The sequence below is a fragment of the Phyllostomus hastatus genome, unplaced genomic scaffold (genome assembly GCF_019186645.2).
Source record: "Phyllostomus hastatus isolate PE091 unplaced genomic scaffold, TTU_PhHast_1.1 phas_scaffold_21, whole genome shotgun sequence".
In the NCBI taxonomy this organism is placed as follows: Eukaryota; Metazoa; Chordata; class Mammalia; order Chiroptera; family Phyllostomidae; genus Phyllostomus; species Phyllostomus hastatus.
In genome coordinates this window covers 22,871,702-22,888,574 of record NW_025334017.1, presented here as the reverse complement: position 1 = coordinate 22,888,574, position 16,873 = coordinate 22,871,702, and the positions used below count along the sequence as shown (strand labels likewise).

The 16,873-nt window shown below is 42.4% G+C and overlaps 1 protein-coding gene across 2 annotated transcripts in view; it reads left to right on the top strand.

The window, feature by feature from the left end:
- The first annotated feature begins 9,848 nt into the window (after window positions 1-9,848).
- YWHAZ (tyrosine 3-monooxygenase/tryptophan 5-monooxygenase activation protein zeta) overlaps window positions 9,849-16,873 on the top strand; it is a 31,470-nt gene continuing 24,445 nt past the window's right edge. The window contains exons 1-2 of one of the 2 annotated variants that reach the window (XM_045861084.1): window positions 9,849-10,333; window positions 13,138-13,442. In XM_045861084.1, the coding sequence (XP_045717040.1) occupies window positions 13,149-13,442 (294 nt within the window). In that variant the 5' untranslated portion in view covers window positions 9,849-10,333; window positions 13,138-13,148. Of the gene's footprint in view, window positions 10,334-10,616; window positions 10,802-13,137; window positions 13,443-16,873 lie in introns of those variants that run through there. The other variant, XM_045861085.1, reaches the window with a different exon arrangement.

Sequence of the window (16,873 nt, the reverse complement as noted above, 5' to 3'; positions counted from 1 at the left end):
ACTTTGGGTAGCCTGATAGTTTTTTGGAATGTCGTAAAAGTGCAGCAGACTAATTAGCCTGACATTTAAAATGAAGAGATGTGACAGCTCTTGCTGTGGGAAAAATAATTATGGGAGGTGAAGAAGCAAGCTGAATATGTTCAAGGTTTACCAAAGTAGCTCAAACCGAGAACAAAAGGACAGTTCTTTGAGATTCAGGGTCCATCTTTATTTTTACCCATTTTCACAAAGAAGAAATAACCACCAGCATTGTCATCTTGAAATTCAAAGGACAGACACTCTGAAGAATGGACATGCCCAGATCATCTGTGATGATTGGATTTCCTGCAAGGATATTGGGCAGCAAAAGACACGTTGCCTCTTCAGGCAACAACAGGGCTTCTAGGTCCCATTGCTCTCTGGACAGCTTGGTGCAGCAGAAGAGAAAAACAATAGCTCAGTGTCCTTTAGGATACAGCTTGAGCATACGCTTTAACGCCACCTGTGTATGTAATGTTTGAGTTTTCCAAAACAGGAGTTCTGAGTTGGTTTGTCCCCATTCAAAATGTTACAGTTTTACATCAAGCCATCTGTGTATGGCCACCTGGGGCTGTGGTGACCCCCTGACCCCTCCTGTCAGCTACGGCTAAGGAGCATGGTTGGTCGCTCAACATAGAGGGCACAAGCCATGGCAACTTGTGCAGGAAATAATTAGCCTATTGGAAGTCAGCTGTGAGTCTTGAGTCTGTCTCCTGACTCAAGTAAAATATTTCAAAAATGACAGTGTCCTATTTATTGTCAGTATTTATGTATCATTGGATTATTTAGGGTACTGCTCTTTTCCTTTTATTTCCTACCTCATTTCATCACTAACCAAATCTATACTGGGGTCCTTTGCAGAAATATAAACACAAAGAATATTTACTCAGTTTTTATAATAAAATAATATTTCTGGGCTTAAATAAATACTGAGAATGTGTTTGTCAGTGAATTTTATTCATGTTATTCATAAGTAGCAGTATTAGTAATCTCTAAAATGCTATTCTCTTCTTTTAAAAAAATCCATTTATTTATTCATTGTTCTTCCATCAAGCAATCTTTACCAATTAGCTACAAAGAAGGGGCTAATATATTTGTCTTTCCCACCAAAATGTGGCTTTACTGTGGTCCAGAAGTGTCTTTTTTTGTTTCCATCTTTCCACTCTCAGCACCTGTTACACATGGTGTATAAACAGCTATTCAATAGACATCTGCTCAAGAATGAATGAAAGAATAAATGTGGTCTGTCCAGAACCCAGATCCACTGATGGTGATCTGTTTTCCTAAAGACAATAAAAACCATACATGGTGTTGTTGAACGTTTCACTGACATTCCTTAATCCCCAGAACTGATATTATTTATTTGCCCTTCCAGAAAGGCCCTTGAGATGTTTCAGTGAAGAACAATAGGGTATCACACCCAAGGAATTGTCATAGAATGTGCTGTCCATTCTATGTCTCTGTGCAGCAGACATTAGGTGCTTTTCTTACACTTAGTATCCCCTTCACCACAGGTTAAATGCCACACCCACTGACCTCTGACTCTCAACATTATTTAATAAAATGATTAAGCCTTCTTTGTCAGCCACTCAGGGTTAATTGTTCTTTCTAAAGCTTGAACTTTGTACTGTTTCTAATGTCTCATATCTACACTCTCATATCTGCAGATGCTGGCTACCTGATATATTTTATTCATGCCACTTGCGTGCATAAGCTCTTGTGAGCTGCACTGCTGTGATAGGAAAGTCACAAAAGGAAGGTGACCTCATCCTATAAATTGCTTAGAAAGATCTTTTGACAAATGGTGGTTTAGTGAAACAGTTCAACACATGTGTCCTTCCCTTCTATTGGTCATTTACCAACTGAAAATATTCCTGCAGTTGTTATTCACATTTAATTGTCCAAGCTTGAACCCTGCTGCCTATATTAGCTTGACTGAAAAATCAATGTTTAACAAAGAAGTGAGGCATTAACTGTATGAAAGTTAATCATGTCAAAACACACATCTGACTTACCCAGAATAACCATCTCATGTCCCGTGGAGTGGGTTTGGTTTCAATTTCCTATCACATTGCTGAAATATTGAAATATTCCAGAGATTCCTGAGGATTTCATGGCTAAAAATGTGTGTGAACTCTTCCTCAAAGTAATTTCAGGTTGAGAGCAACTGCGGCTGAGGAAGGACCAAGAAAACTAGAATACAGAAATTCTGCTCCTAGGTCCAGGAAAAGTTTTATATCAGGTTCCAGGAAAACTGCCAGAAATCCACATTGCCCTTAATTCCTTCTCCAGATGCCTGTTTTGCTAGAGGGGGAATTTTTTTTTTAATGTCTTTAGATACATATGCATTCTTATTGTATTTTAAACCCTTAATAAATTCCAAATGTTCCTTTTGCTTATTCGTGGATACTCATGACTGAAACACAGGCCGGAAAGGGACAAATTCTTCATCTGACCTCTCTGCTCCCTTGACCGCCACTGATCACTTTTGAATTGTAAATGATGTACTTTTGAAACTGTGAGCTCCCAGCTGCCTCCACCTGCCTCGAGCCACTGTCACATGGTGGCAAGTTTCACCAAATGAGCAGACACGGTAGTACCCTTGCACCCTCTCACTTTTCTTTGTGCATATGAATATTTCTCATATGAAATGATTCCTAAATTCAGACAAAATTTCTGGTATTATAAACCAGAACCTTCATCTCTGTGCCACTAATCTCAATGTTAACTTCTGTTGACCTTCAACAAACAGTCAAATATTTTTCTAGCAAAATGGGTTTATTCAGGAGCAACAAAGAATTGCAATTCAGGACATGTGGTCTAATGACAAATCTGAGCAAGCCCAGGGTAACAAAGGAGGGAAAGGCTCTTTTATGAACTTGGGAGGGGATCTTGTAAAGGAACAGTCCATTGGAGGAAAGAAGAAAGTTCAAAGTATAGTGACTTTTCATTGGCTGAGTTATGGCCATCTCCCACAGGCTAAATTGGTACTGGGCAGGGAGGAATCTTTTCTTCCTCCAGCTGAGGCAGTAAAGTAGTATCATTTCCTGTGGAAGATGCAAGATATATCTCTTCCGGTCCTGGTCAGGAGTGTGTATTGAGTGATGTTGAGAGGTACGATTTTAAGAGTTCTCTCTTCTAGCCTCCCATATCAATTAAATTAGGTTTCCATTCATTAATTTTCACACTTTCAAAAGCTATTCTAAGGCTTAACAAATTAAAGTCTTTAGTCTTTACCTTTGCTTACAGAATGTAAAAATATAATACATTAAAATAAAATGGATTAAGAAAATGAGAAGACAGGCTACCGACTGGGAGAAAACATTTTCATAAGTCACATCTGATAAAGAACTGTTAACCAAAAATACACAAACAACTGTTAAAACTCAACAGTGAGAAACAAACAACCAGATTAAAAAGTAGGCCAAAGACATGAAGAGACACTTCACCAGAGAAGATGCCAAGAGAAGATGGCAAGAGAATGAAAAAATGCTTCTATCATATGTCATCAGGGAAATACAAACTCAAACAACAAAGAGATACCTATTATCTACACACCTATTAGAATGGCCAAAATCCAGAACACCACCAACACCAAATGCCAGTGAGGATATGAAGCAATAGGAAGTCTTAGAATGCAAAATGGTACAGTTACTGTGGAAGACAGTTGGGCAGTTTCTTACAAAAGTAAACATGGTCTTAACATACAATCCAGCAATCTCGCTCGCTCCTTGGTTTCCCAAGGAGCTGAAAAACTATCCACACACAAAAATTTCACACAAATGTTTACCGCAGCCAAAAGCTGGAATTGCCAAAACGGGGAAGCAACTAGGATGTCCTTCAGTAGGTAAACGGATAAATAAACTGTGATACATCCAGACAATAAATATTATTCAGCACTAAAAAGAAATGAAAAGCCATGGAGAAAAATCATAAGCCATGGAGAAAATGTGGAGGAACCTCAGATGCACATTACTAGATAAAAGAAGCCAATGAGAAAAGGCTACATACTGAATGGTTTCAACTATATGACTTTCTGGAAAAGGCAAGCTGATGGAGATGGCAAAAAGATCAGTGGTGCCACGGGTTCAGGGGGAAAAGACAAACAGTGGAACAGAAGACGTTTAGAGCAGTGAAACTTCTCTGTATGATACTCCAATGGTTTGTTCAAACCCATAGAATGTACGACATCAAAGGTGAAACCTAATGTAAACTTTGGACTTTGGGTGATAATGATTTGTGAATGTATTTTAATAAAATATACCAGTCAATTTTTAACAAAAACACTTTTAACAGTTTTAACATGTATACCACTCTAGCAGTAGATTTTTAAAATAGGAGAGGGTATGCATGAATGGGGTTGAATGGGGGGCAAGAGGTATGTAGAAATTTCTGTCTCCCCCTTAATTTTGCTGTGAACCTTAAACTACTCTAAAAAAAGAAATTCTATACATATATATCTATAGAATGTATAAATAGAATTCATATATAGAGAGAGAGAACTACTGGAGACTTAAAGGTTAAGACATTAAAATGTTGCCAAACCAAGATTCTTGTTACAACCTTTCTCATCTTCCCATTATAATGAGTTTTTGAAAAATAAGAATCAACCATTTGCAAGAGAAATTTCCATGGACTAGAATGCAGAGGTTAAACCAAGAAATTTATCACAAATATTTTAGCCTCTGAGAAAGACCAAAGTTGGTAAAAAGAAGTTGAACTTTCAAAGTGTTATTCAATCAAATCTACAAATCCCAGAAGGCCAGCAGGAGTACAGAGGACCAGAGAGCCAGGAGCGGCTGGCTACAAAATGCGATGGCCAGGCCTGGAATAAGAAGCTACAGATAAAGCAATGTTCAGAAGCATGCTGAGAACCCCATGGCGTTCAAGTTTGTAGTTTTTCTTTAATTTATCACAGCTTATTCAAGATGAACCACAGAGAGCCTCTGATTCTTGACAACAAATTCTCTTCATAGCAGGCAACTGGACAATAGGTCAGGGCAAGCTCTTCTCACGGAGGCTGCTCAACGGGTGATAGGTGTAAATGTCTGCTGGATTCCAGAATTTAGGCAAGGCAGCGTGCACTTGAACACTCCCAACTCTTTAGACGTGTCATTTTTCAAGAGGATGGTAGAGAAGCACAGGAAATTTCACCTGTCAGTTGGCCAACTCTGAGACTGGAAGGAACTTACTTCATCGACATGTAATAGGAAAATTATCACTACCAGAGCATAAGATCTACCAAAATTTCTATAGTACAAGGAAACAAAACACTATTTGAAGACTTCAAGAAAGAGCATATATTTGAAGATGCTTTACTACAGGAAAAGAAAGCACTAGAAAATGTCTGTTGGGTCCTCAAAAGCATGCGAGTAGATCTGGTATCTATCAAACAGTGACCCATAAGTTCAGAATGCAAAGAAACGAAAAAAATTTCACTGTGGAGGCAAGAAAGCAAAATTGAGTCATTGATAATCAAATCAGTAACTTATAGTATGAGTGTGAGTTTTTCCAGGGAATCTTCCCCGCCTCCGCATGGACAGTTAGTGCTCATAGGTCAGGTTTCCCAAAACACAATTCGCTCATCTTATTAGCTCTTACTTCCTGTGCTGTTCTGTAATTGCATTTGGTGTCTGTCTCTGTCCTTAGAATGTGGGCTCCTCCAGGAAGTGACCGTGATCTACATAGGTGTTTATACCCCTCCCAGCAGCATAATCTGACCAGTGGGCCCTCATTAAGGTCTTCATAAATGTATGAAATGGAGTTCACAATCAGTTTGGCTTTCGTGTTGGTAGACATTTTTGTTTTTCCAATCAACATGCAGAGAACTGAGTCTGTGACCAAAGTATCATAGAACATAGACCAGAGTCTGGGGTGTGGGAACAGAGTTGGAAGGTATGGATTGAAAACAAAAGACTTTTAGAAAAATAAGGCTAAAGTAGTAGGCAAAGGAATAAAGATATCATTTGGTAAATAGTAAATTTTAAAGGTAAATTTAAATTTTAGAATTGAGGAAAAAATTTACTTTCCTTAGGTCATTCTAGAAGTCAACAAATTAACTAAGAAATTTTAAACTGCCTTTTATCACAAGCTCAGATTTCCTTTTCTTTCTTGCTCACTTAACGTTTTTTTATCTCTCCCATTTTCTTCTTTGAAAAAAAAACATCTTTCCCATGCATTGACTTGCCAGTGATGTCTATAGACATCACAGTGCTCAGTGTCACAACAGATAAACTCTAAATCTCAGCGACAGAAACAAAAATTATCCCTCAATAAAGTCTAAAATGATGGGGACTGGCTTTCACGGACTTTCAGGGGCTTGGGCTCCTTTTATTTTATGGGCCTACCCTCCTGGAAAGCCTTGGAATCCTCTCCACTCCGCTGGCAAATAGAGTTCCATTCAGGGACCACATAGAGGTCCAGAGAGGTTTTTGTGGACCAGGACCATAAGTGGAGCACATCATGTTATTATATCCCAGTAGTGTAGCACTCAGTCACATAATCACACCTCATTGCAAGGGAGACTGGGCAATGGAGTCTAGCTGTGGCTCTGATAGAGAAAAAATGGCTTTGGTGAGTACTAGCCTGCCTCAGCCACAAACTCCAAGGTATTCCAACAGTAGATCATTACAATCTACGGCACTCTGTGCAGCCCTCTTACTTTCTCACTTAATCCTTGCAATAATCTGATGGAATCCAGTGCTGGTATAGTATGTTCAATTTAGTAACCTATACCTCTGAATAACAATCCAGGATTTGTACCTCGTTCTGACTCCAAAAGCCCTCTGTACCATGCTGCATTCTTCATTTAAATCAGGAAGTCGAAGGGAGATTATAACCTGACTGAATTGTGATTAAATTTAAATGATCATGTAACTGCGCATCATCAGTAGATTCCATCTTCTGTGTTTTTCCAACTGGAGTGATTGGCACTTATGCCAGTTCACCTAAACTCTTTCACATTTTAATGTATAGCATAAATCTGAAGCGATCCTGGCAGTCCCTGGTATAGGCATGGAGTGATATGCACTGTTTCATCATTTATATCTCATTGGTGCTAACAGATGGGCGCAAATTCGCATTTTCAGAGTGAACACCTTTATACTTCACACTTTTAAAATACATTTTAATTATCTTCACAACATTTAAAAAGTAGACATTCAAGATATCCGTTCATAAGTGAATAATAGCTAAGTTAATTTGTGTAAAGTATGGTGCTAAGCATTATATATACACCTGCATATTACATATTTATAGATATAACAATAAAGATGTGTATATACATTACTTCACTTAATCCTCAACATCATTTAATGAAGTAAGTGTTTGTTTTTTTTTTAAGATTTTATTTACTTATTTTTAGGGAGGGAAGGGAGGGGGAGAGGAGAGAGAGAGAGAGAGAGATCAATGTGTGGTTGCTGGGGATTATGGCCTGCAACCCAGGAATGTACCCTGGCTGGGAATCGAACCTGGGACACTTTGGTTCCCAGCCCGCGCTCAATCCACTGAGCTACGCCAGCCAGGGAAGTAAGTGTTTTTATTACCAGAATTTTATTGACGTGGAAATCAAGGCACAGGTTAAGCAAGTTGACGGAGGCACGAGAGATGAACAACAGAGAAAATAAAACAGGGCAGCCTATTAGTCTAAGTCTCCTGTAATTTTCCCTCAGTTCAAGTTCACTGGTTTTATTTTGTGTTTTGCCATTATCCTTGTCGTATATTATTCCTATTCTTCAAAATACTTATCACTTGGCATTCTCTATTTTTGCTTCCCAGCAACCTCATTCATTACACCTTTACTCCATGAACACGTTCATATGAGTATGTAAAACCTAATAGTTCCTATTGCTTCATTTAAAAAAAAGCCTTGCTATTCAAAGCACGAAGCAAAAACATAATTTAGCTGTTTCCTAAGGTAAATCCATAACTTATGGGGAGAAATCCTTTCACTTCCTCTAAAACAAAAAGGATCTATACACACATTTGAGGTACTGAAGGAACATCAATTTGTTTTAAGACATATTCAACTTCATATCTTCTGTCAAATTTTGGGTGCCTAGCATAAAATTGGAGACAACTTTACAAAAAGAAAGCTTTTGAAATATTAGTCATTGAAATGACTCACTCTCTAAAAGAAACTAATTGGGAGTTAAAGAAAGATGACTTTTCGATCTCAGAAATTAAACCCTGATCAATTTGTTCATCCATTCAGTCCTTTATGAATGTGCTGATACGGAAACTTGCGGGGGGTGCGGGGCGGGGATGAAAAACACTGAAATTGAACTGGCCACTAAAAATGTTCTTCCCGGTTTACTTTGCTACCTAAATGCCAGTTGGAACTTCAGACAAAATGTAATTTGTAGAACAGCCTTCTGGCACATTGTATCCATCAAACAAAATCGACAAGGTGCTAGAAGACTGAGGAGTCATTTTGTGTCTGCTGGTGATAGAAATCCTCGACAGAGCTTGCTCAACTCTTGTGAGGCACCTTTGTCAGTTGTGCCTAAAGCAGGCCCCTAGTAGGTGCTCAGTAAACGTGTTGTTAAAATCAGTGAGAACAAGATGGAATTTACTCAAAAGCAGTAGGAGAGTTTTGCATTCTCTCATTGCTATCGATAAGCTCTCAACGACTTTTGCAACTGGTTTTGCAGGTCATCCAAGCCACTGATCTTACCTCAGCTCTAATACAGTTAGAAGGAGAAGGGGCAGAGACATTTTACACTGTGAATGTAGCTCTTTGAACTTCCCTAAGTAGCCTGGGTGGAGGCCCCACCGTTTTAGGTTGGCAGGTTTGTAAGGCACTAGCAATATCCGCCCTTCTACCCATCCCCCCCACTCCCCGCCCCGTCCACTCCCCCCCCCCCCTCCGCTTCCTGGGTTTTGGTCCTTGTCCTCGCCGGAGGCCCACTCCCCGCTCCCCCCCCCCACGACGGCTGGGTCCGCAGGAACCCTGACAACTACCACTTGCCTCAAACTTTGTTTCCAAAATAAAATAGGTACTGATCTGTATATTTTAAATCACTACAGCATAAGGTCTTCAAGTGAATGTCTTATTTGGGTATTAAAATCTAACCTACGATAAATGAGCTAGTACAAAAAGACTTCCATGATTGCCCCTAACCCTCCATATGAGAAGGTGGTCTTATGCACTCGGAAGTTGTAGGCTTTCTGAAAGCAACGGCGTCTCCTTCCAGGCCTCACCTCCCGTCAGCTCCGTCCGCTCTAGGGAGCCACCTCACCCCCACTTCGCGCCCACCCATTGTCCCCTCGCAGCTGTCAATGCGCGCAGATCCCGAACTGCCGATTGGAAAACCTTCCCGTCACTCAGTCCACACTCTGGGACCGGACGCTACACTCCCTATTCCCAGCCTTAAAAGGTCTAAGACAGCGTTCTCGGAGCCAGCAGGTAAAGCCGCGGCAGCGGAAGGGAGGAAAAGAGCGAGGGAGGAAGGAAGAAAGGAAGGAAGAAAGGGAGGGAGGGAGGGAGGAAGTAAGGGAGGGGCCCGCCCGGTGCTGGGTGGGTGGGGGGAGCAGCGGTTTGGGGGCGAGCGCCACATAACCTCTCCAGGCCAGACCGTGCCCTGTCCCTCCCCCGCCCCACGCCAAGCCCTGATCACAATGCCCAAACCGCGGAGCCACTCTCGCAATCCAGCCCCCTGACATCCTTGGGGACAGTTACCACTGCGAAGCACCGAGGGAGGGGAGGGGTGGGCCGCGGGGATAGGGTGGAGGGGTTTGTGAAAGGTCCCGGATGTTGCTGAACTAGAGCCCCTTCCAGAGGGAGTAACTGGCGCAGGCGCAGGCCCACAAGGCAAGCTAAGGTGGGGGTGGGGAGGAGTTTTCTTTCTGGTTTAGACTAAGAGTTCCTGAAGCTAGAGGGGAAGACTTAGAGTGTAGCGGTGTGGAGAAAGGAAAAAAAAAGGAGCTTCCTGCCCAGGCGCACTTGGGACTAGAGAAGTTGGAAGCTGAGCAGGTTGGGAAGGAGGATTGGTGGCGGGAGAGGACGCGCGCGCTCCTCTACTCGCCCTCTAGCGCGGGCGGACGGGACGCGCGCGCTACAGAGCGGCGGTTGTGCTGGCCCCCAGAGCTGTGGGCACCAATCAACGGTTGCCATAGCAGCGTTTGACGTCATCGTGCGTGTGGTGCCCCTGCTGCCGGGGCTGGTGATTGGAGGAAACCCCGTGTCTGCGGAGTGTCTGTAGCCTGTGAGCAGTAAGATCGAGGGACAGAGTCTCAGCCTCGCCGCCACTGCTGCCGCCGCCGCCCAGAGACTACTGAGCCCCGGTCGTTCCGCCGCCACCCACTCGGGACACAGGTAAGGAACCCGGCCGCCGTCGCCTCGCCCCACTCTTTCCCCTTCCAGACCAACCTAATGAAAGCGTGGGGACCATCCCCGCTCCACGTCCCTTCAGCCCCGCTGGCCCGGCGGTAGCGGCGCTGGGCTAAGGCGGAGTCTCCGCAAGCGGAGACGGGCGGCGGCTTTCCTTCCGCTGGACTCGGGCGGGTGGCTCGCGCCTGCCTCGGGCTACTTGCTTCCGGATCGGCGCCTTAGCCCGGATAAGCGCCCGTTCCTGGCTCCCCTCCCCGGGGAGCTGGAAGGGGCGCCCGCACGCGAGATCCCCGGGGACCTGCTTGTCGCCTGTTCCCGGGGTAGCTGAGGCACCATTATCCGAGATCCTTTCCAGTCGGTACTTAATGTCGGTACACCTTCCCTCTCGCCGCCTCGCTCCTATTTTCCGCCCGAGATAATGACTCGGTGGCTGCGGGCAATGCAGTGGCGCAGGTGAGGCCGCCCCCTCCCCGCGGCTCTCCCTGCCCCCAGCCCGTTCCTCGGCGCAGCCTCCGCGCTTGGCGCTGCGGCGGCGGCGGCACCCAGCACCACCCCCAGCTCGGGCGGCGGCGCAGCGGGAGGCCCGGGCTTGGGGACCCGGTCCCGAGCAGAGGCCCGCCTGGGAGGCGCCCGCCAGGTAGACTAGGGCGAGGCCACGCTTCGCGCGGTGTGAGTGTGTGGGGGGGTCACCTGAGACAGAGCCGAATTTCCTGGATTCCGCGGGGGAGGGGGCTCGAATATTCCGGGGTGGGGGAGGGGGCTGGCCTTTTCCTCTGGGGAATGGGGCCTCCCAGCCCAGGTAGGGTAGAGATGGGCAAGACTATGGGCAAGGCTATGATAGGCCTGCGTATCTCGCTCGCCTACTGGTTGGGCTAAATTGGAGGGTCTCTGCGATCTGTTTTAGGGTGCGTACCCTGCTCTGCGGGGTCGGGAAGCCTGAGCTTAACAGCCGGTGGTGGCCCGGCTGGTCAGGGTGTGGCTCTTGTCCCCTCCCCCACCTGCTGCAGCTGTCGGGCCGATACAGACTAAATGAGCACCAGCGGTGTCGGGTGGCGGAGGGGACGCCGGTGGGAGAGTGGGGTGTGTCCAGCGCCCGACTGGCCTTGGTTTTGCTTCCGCGGGCGGCGTTGGCCTCGCTGGCCCTTTTGCCCCCGGGGCAGGCGGCGGCTCCCCTGTACCCCGGGTCGGGCGGGAGCGCGCTGCTCCTCCCTCCAGCTCTGGTGAGGGAAAATTAACACTCGGCAGTAGGTTGGGCTCCTTGACACAGATCCGCCATGACAAAGAGGGAGAGTCGGGGACTTATGCAGAGGCACAAGCTTGGGCGGAGCCAAGCAGTGGGGGTTGCAGATAGCGCGGACTCAAGGATTTGCGCTTTTAAGTCCCGGTCGGCCGGTTTTCGGTACCCTCAACTCGACGTCTTAATGTCGGTTAAGGGTTAAATGGGTGCGGCGAGGCCTTGGAGGACTAGTTATTATGTGAGAAACCCAGTGCACTTCCCCCTTGTACCCTAGGGGTTGGGGAGAAAAACCTTTATACTGGTTTTAGACGATTCTGTGTTAGAAGCAACCTTAATCTGAGAGCATTTTTTTGAGTTATTGCGGGGGGGGGGGAATTACGCGGTCACAAATTTTTAATAATTTTAGCATTGAAACACTGCCTTGCATTCAAGGTAGCTGATTACTATTTGTTTAAATACTGGGGATCTGTTCCGATTTTTCTTTTTAAGTTTTGTGGGATTTCCCTGGGAAGATAAAGGATCTAGTATTGGTGAATCAATTCCCATAGTGACAGTGCTTCCTCTGTTCACCTTTAATTAGTGTACTTCAGACTGTATATTTTTATTTTAAATCGTTTTTTATGTTGGGTCTCTGTATGTTTTGGTATCTGTGTGTGTTTTAGCGCTTTTCAATTAAATTTTGACTTCTATGTTAAACCGGAATAATGATACCGGAATCACTGGTCCCACTGACAGCACTTAATATATAAATTTAGTGCTCACAAATGGTAAGAGTTGAAGTTCCAGGACTCATGGGTAAATTTTGTTAAGCGGGTGTGTATATAACAAGATACAGCTAAATGAGGCCTTAAGGTCAGTTATCGATTTTTTTAGTGGTTATTTTGTATTCAAAATATCTTTAAAACAAATTTGGTCATTCTTTCCAGAAAATTATCCTTCTGTGGTCAGCTGGCAAATGTTACAATGATCAGTGGAGTGGGGGTAATATCCACTAAAATTTAAACTTAAAACAGTCCTGAAAAAAGTAGGTTTTATTAAAGGAAAAAAAACATGAATTACGCATTAAACTGGCATGAATCGTGATTCTGGAAGTATGATGGAAATGTGTTGTTCTTCGTAGGCAGTGTTTTCACTAAAGAAAAGCTGCTTAATTTTTGATTACTTAGTGATATTGGAAACTGGAGTTGAAATTTTGGCCAAGTAAGATAAGGGTTGGTTTTTAAGGTGGCCTCTGTGTTTTGACTACATGTGAAATTAGGATCTTCTGAACAAAGAAAAGGTAATGCAGTTTAAATTTTGCTAAACTGATGTTAATGACTTTAAATTTTACCCTTTGAAAGCTGATATGCTTTTTTTTTCTTATTCTGATGATTTTTGTATGTGTGAGGTTGCATTAAATTCCTCCTGTGAAGAATGTTCTATACGCAACCAGTCTTCCATAGGCTGTTGGATTTGAGGTGTTAGATACAGCTTTTTAATTTTTTAACAGGTATAATTTTGAGTCTATTTGTTTTGGTGGGAAACATATCTAAATACTTTTTTTTTTCTGCAGAACATCCAGTCATGGATAAAAATGAGCTGGTGCAGAAGGCCAAGCTGGCCGAGCAGGCTGAGCGGTATGATGACATGGCAGCCTGCATGAAGTCTGTAACTGAGCAAGGAGCCGAATTATCCAATGAGGAGAGGAATCTTCTCTCGGTTGCTTATAAAAATGTTGTAGGAGCCCGTAGGTCATCTTGGAGGGTCGTCTCGAGTATTGAGCAAAAGACAGAAGGTGCTGAGAAAAAACAGCAGATGGCTCGGGAATACAGAGAGAAGATTGAGACCGAGCTAAGAGATATCTGCAATGATGTCCTGGTGAGAATCCAACATTTCATTTTAGCCTCACTGTACTATAGGGTTCTTATAATGAAGTCAGTTTTGATACTGTCATTTTTTACCTTGGTTTTTGTTTTAAAGTTTGTTTTAAATCTGTCCCAAGAGACTATAAAAATGACTGCAGTAATTTTTTTTGTACTAATTAAAAAGATTAGTAATATTGCCATTTCAGTTAGTGGTTGGAGTATTGGTAGTATTTGTAGAGTTAATTTTTTAAATGCACATACGTGGATGTAGTAACTTTACATATCTTGGTTTTATGTAAAAGAGGTGTAATAGGAGACCCTTTGTAGACATAGTACCTACCCTTCCCTGGATTAGCCACTGTAATGTTAATGTAATGAGTCAGCCATGCAGGAAGCACTGGCATCAGTTACTCTTGCCTCTTCCTGCATTTTAAGTGTTGGAAGTTAACTTTGTACACAGACATTCACAATAAAAGGTTATGAATAACTCAAGCTTGATTATCCAGGTTTAGTCAAAGTATTTCAGGTATTCGGTATTTACTCTGTTGAAGCACTGCCTTTCTAAAAGCTTTAAAGAATTAAACTACTTTTTTTTTAACAAATGATGACTGACTCAAAAGTGTAATCTGAGGATAAATTGGTGGAAGATCCAACCATTTAGCATATAATGTCATTCATTCGTGTATATGTGTGTGTATATATATATCCATATGTTACCTATTTAATGAACCAGGAGTTTTGGGGATAATATTTAAGGTGCCGTTACTAAAATAATTCTTCTTATATAGCAGGACTTTAGGTTACACATTGGGTAGAACTCTGGTATATAGAGAGAGACAGTATCAGTTTCTCTGGATGGGCTACTGAATCTGGGACTCAGTATGGAAATCCAGGTGCACTATTTATTTGAATCTTGTTCATGGAAGAATTACTATAATGAACAAATATATAGGCTTTTGTCTAAGTTGTGATGGCATTATGATTCATTTAACTAGTCTTTAATTACTAGTAGAATAGCTTTAGTTCCTAAGTTATGAGTACTTTCCTTAAGTGGTTTCTTCTTTTTTTCCTTAAACGATTTTACTTATTCTTTTTAAAGAGGGGAAGGGAGGGAGAGAAACATCAATGTGTGTTTGCCTCCTGGGTGCCTACCCCACCAGAGGGCCTGCAACCCAGGCATGTGTCCTAACTTCAGGCTGTCTTTAGTCTAAAGAACAATAAATATTTTTTTTATCTTAATTAACATGAGCTCAGGTCTTCTCATGTGGTATCTGTTTTGGGTTCATTTTAAACTGCTTTTATTTGAAATCCTTACATTGAACACTGCCATTTAATTCTAAGATGAGAAAAAAGAATTCTGTGATTTATTTAAGCTAGATGACAATGCTTATCTTTTACTTATTTATTTTTTTAATATTTATTTACTTTTTTAGAGAGAGGGGAAAGGAGGGAGAACAAGAGGGAGGGAAACATCAATCTGTGGTTGCCTCTCACATGGCCCCCACTGGGGACCTGGCCCGCAACCCATTTAATTGCAAAGGTAATAAGAATATTTAAAATTTAAAAATGATCATGTTTTCTCCAATAAAAAACATGAGGGTCCAAAGTGTCGGACCCTCCCAGGGTGGCGCATTGTCCAGTGCACCAAAAGGCTGCGGGTTTGATTCCTGCTCAGGGCACACACCAGGGTGGCAGGTTTTGGCTGGGGCACATACAGGATGCAGCTGACATACCTCCCTCCCTCCCTCCTCCCCCTCCCTCCCTCCCTCCCCCCCTCCCTTTCCCCTCCCTCCCCCTCCCTCTCCCCCACTCCTACCCCTCTCACCCATCAAATCAATAAACACACCGAGTATTTAGAAATAAATTAGATTTTAAAATAATTATTACTATACTCCTTTTAACAATTAATAAACATAAGTTTATGTATGAGTTTTAGGATTCTGCAACATTTTTTTAAAATGTGCTGGGTTTTTTCCTCCCTTGCTCTTTATTAACTGGTCCCTATGTACATGTTACTGAATTTTGTTCGCTCTGGTGGTTTCCCCTCAATTATTACACCTAATCAAATAATTTTTGTTTTGGTTTCAAAGGGTTTGTTATACATTATAATTTTCCTTAAGACAAAAGTCAATTTTAGGATTAAGGGGGACGAAGTAACATTTACCCTCTACTAACAAGTTTATTTGCTATTCCAGGTAGGTATTTGCACGTTTTCCATGCTGAAAGTATAAAAGCTCCTGAGGATTTTCCTAGGAAAAGCCTCGTAGCAGTTTTGATTTTGCTTCCCTTTGGTTTCCTTACCAAGAAAAAAAAGTACTGCATAGGGTCAGTGGGTGATAATAACAAGATAATCTCTGAATAGCTCTTTGTTGATAAAATTATTAAGAGGGTTTGATACTGGTCACTATCCTTGTTCAGAATAGCATTGGCTTATCACCAAATTTGACTGAAATTTGAATATTGAAAGTTTAGATAAATGAAAGTTTAATTCCTTTACTATACAAAAGGCTCAGAATTCTAAACAAGCTTTTGCTTTCATCCTCCGTCTCTTCAAGAGTAAAACCCTGTTGGTGATTTTTGCATGGTTTGTGCCTCCTAATGTATACGCAGGTGGCAAACACAAGGCCCACAGGCCAAATCCGGCCCTCCACCGGGTTTTATGTGGCCTTATTTCTACGTGGTGGCAGCTCCAAGCTCTCCCTTAACTGTTAAAGAGTAGTTACATTTACACAGTCCTAAAATTACATTCGGCCTTTTGAAGGCAGTGGTGAGACTGATGTGGCCCCTGGTGAAAATTAGTTTGACACCAAAGTAGATACTCAAGTATTGATTGAGTAAATGAGCAAAAGAGCCTCTTTTGGAAAAGAGGATAATAGAACTAGGTCAGCAGCACTGCTAATTTTCCAAGGCTTTTTCTGATTCAACTTGGGAAAATGTGATATTTACAGATAATGTGGCTTTTTACAAGCAAAGCCTCTTGTCCCTGTCATCTTTTCAAACAGGTCGTATTGACTCTGGAAACATCTTGCATAAAATTTCTTTACCCCTTTCTAGTAAAATGAAGTAGTAAAATATAGCAGAACTGATACGTTGTCTTCTTGAGAAAAACATCTTTGAATTGATACTTTATGGTTAGTAAAAATGATCTTTTAATTATATTTTAAGGTCTTAACATATAATCACTTATAATTATATTACTCACTTTTTATGAACTTGATTTGAGGAAAAACATGCAGGTAATCGTATTTTAGAATTAGTGTTACTGGCTGGTGGTTGTCATAGACTTCATTGTACTGTTGAGCCCCTGGCCAAAAAAATACCCTCTTTCTATAGGTTTTAATTAATACCATCTACCAGGCAGACAAAGTAGGAACCATGTTACTTTGTATAATAGTTGAAGAACATTTCTGTGGGAAATGATCACTGGCATATTCTTTCAATATG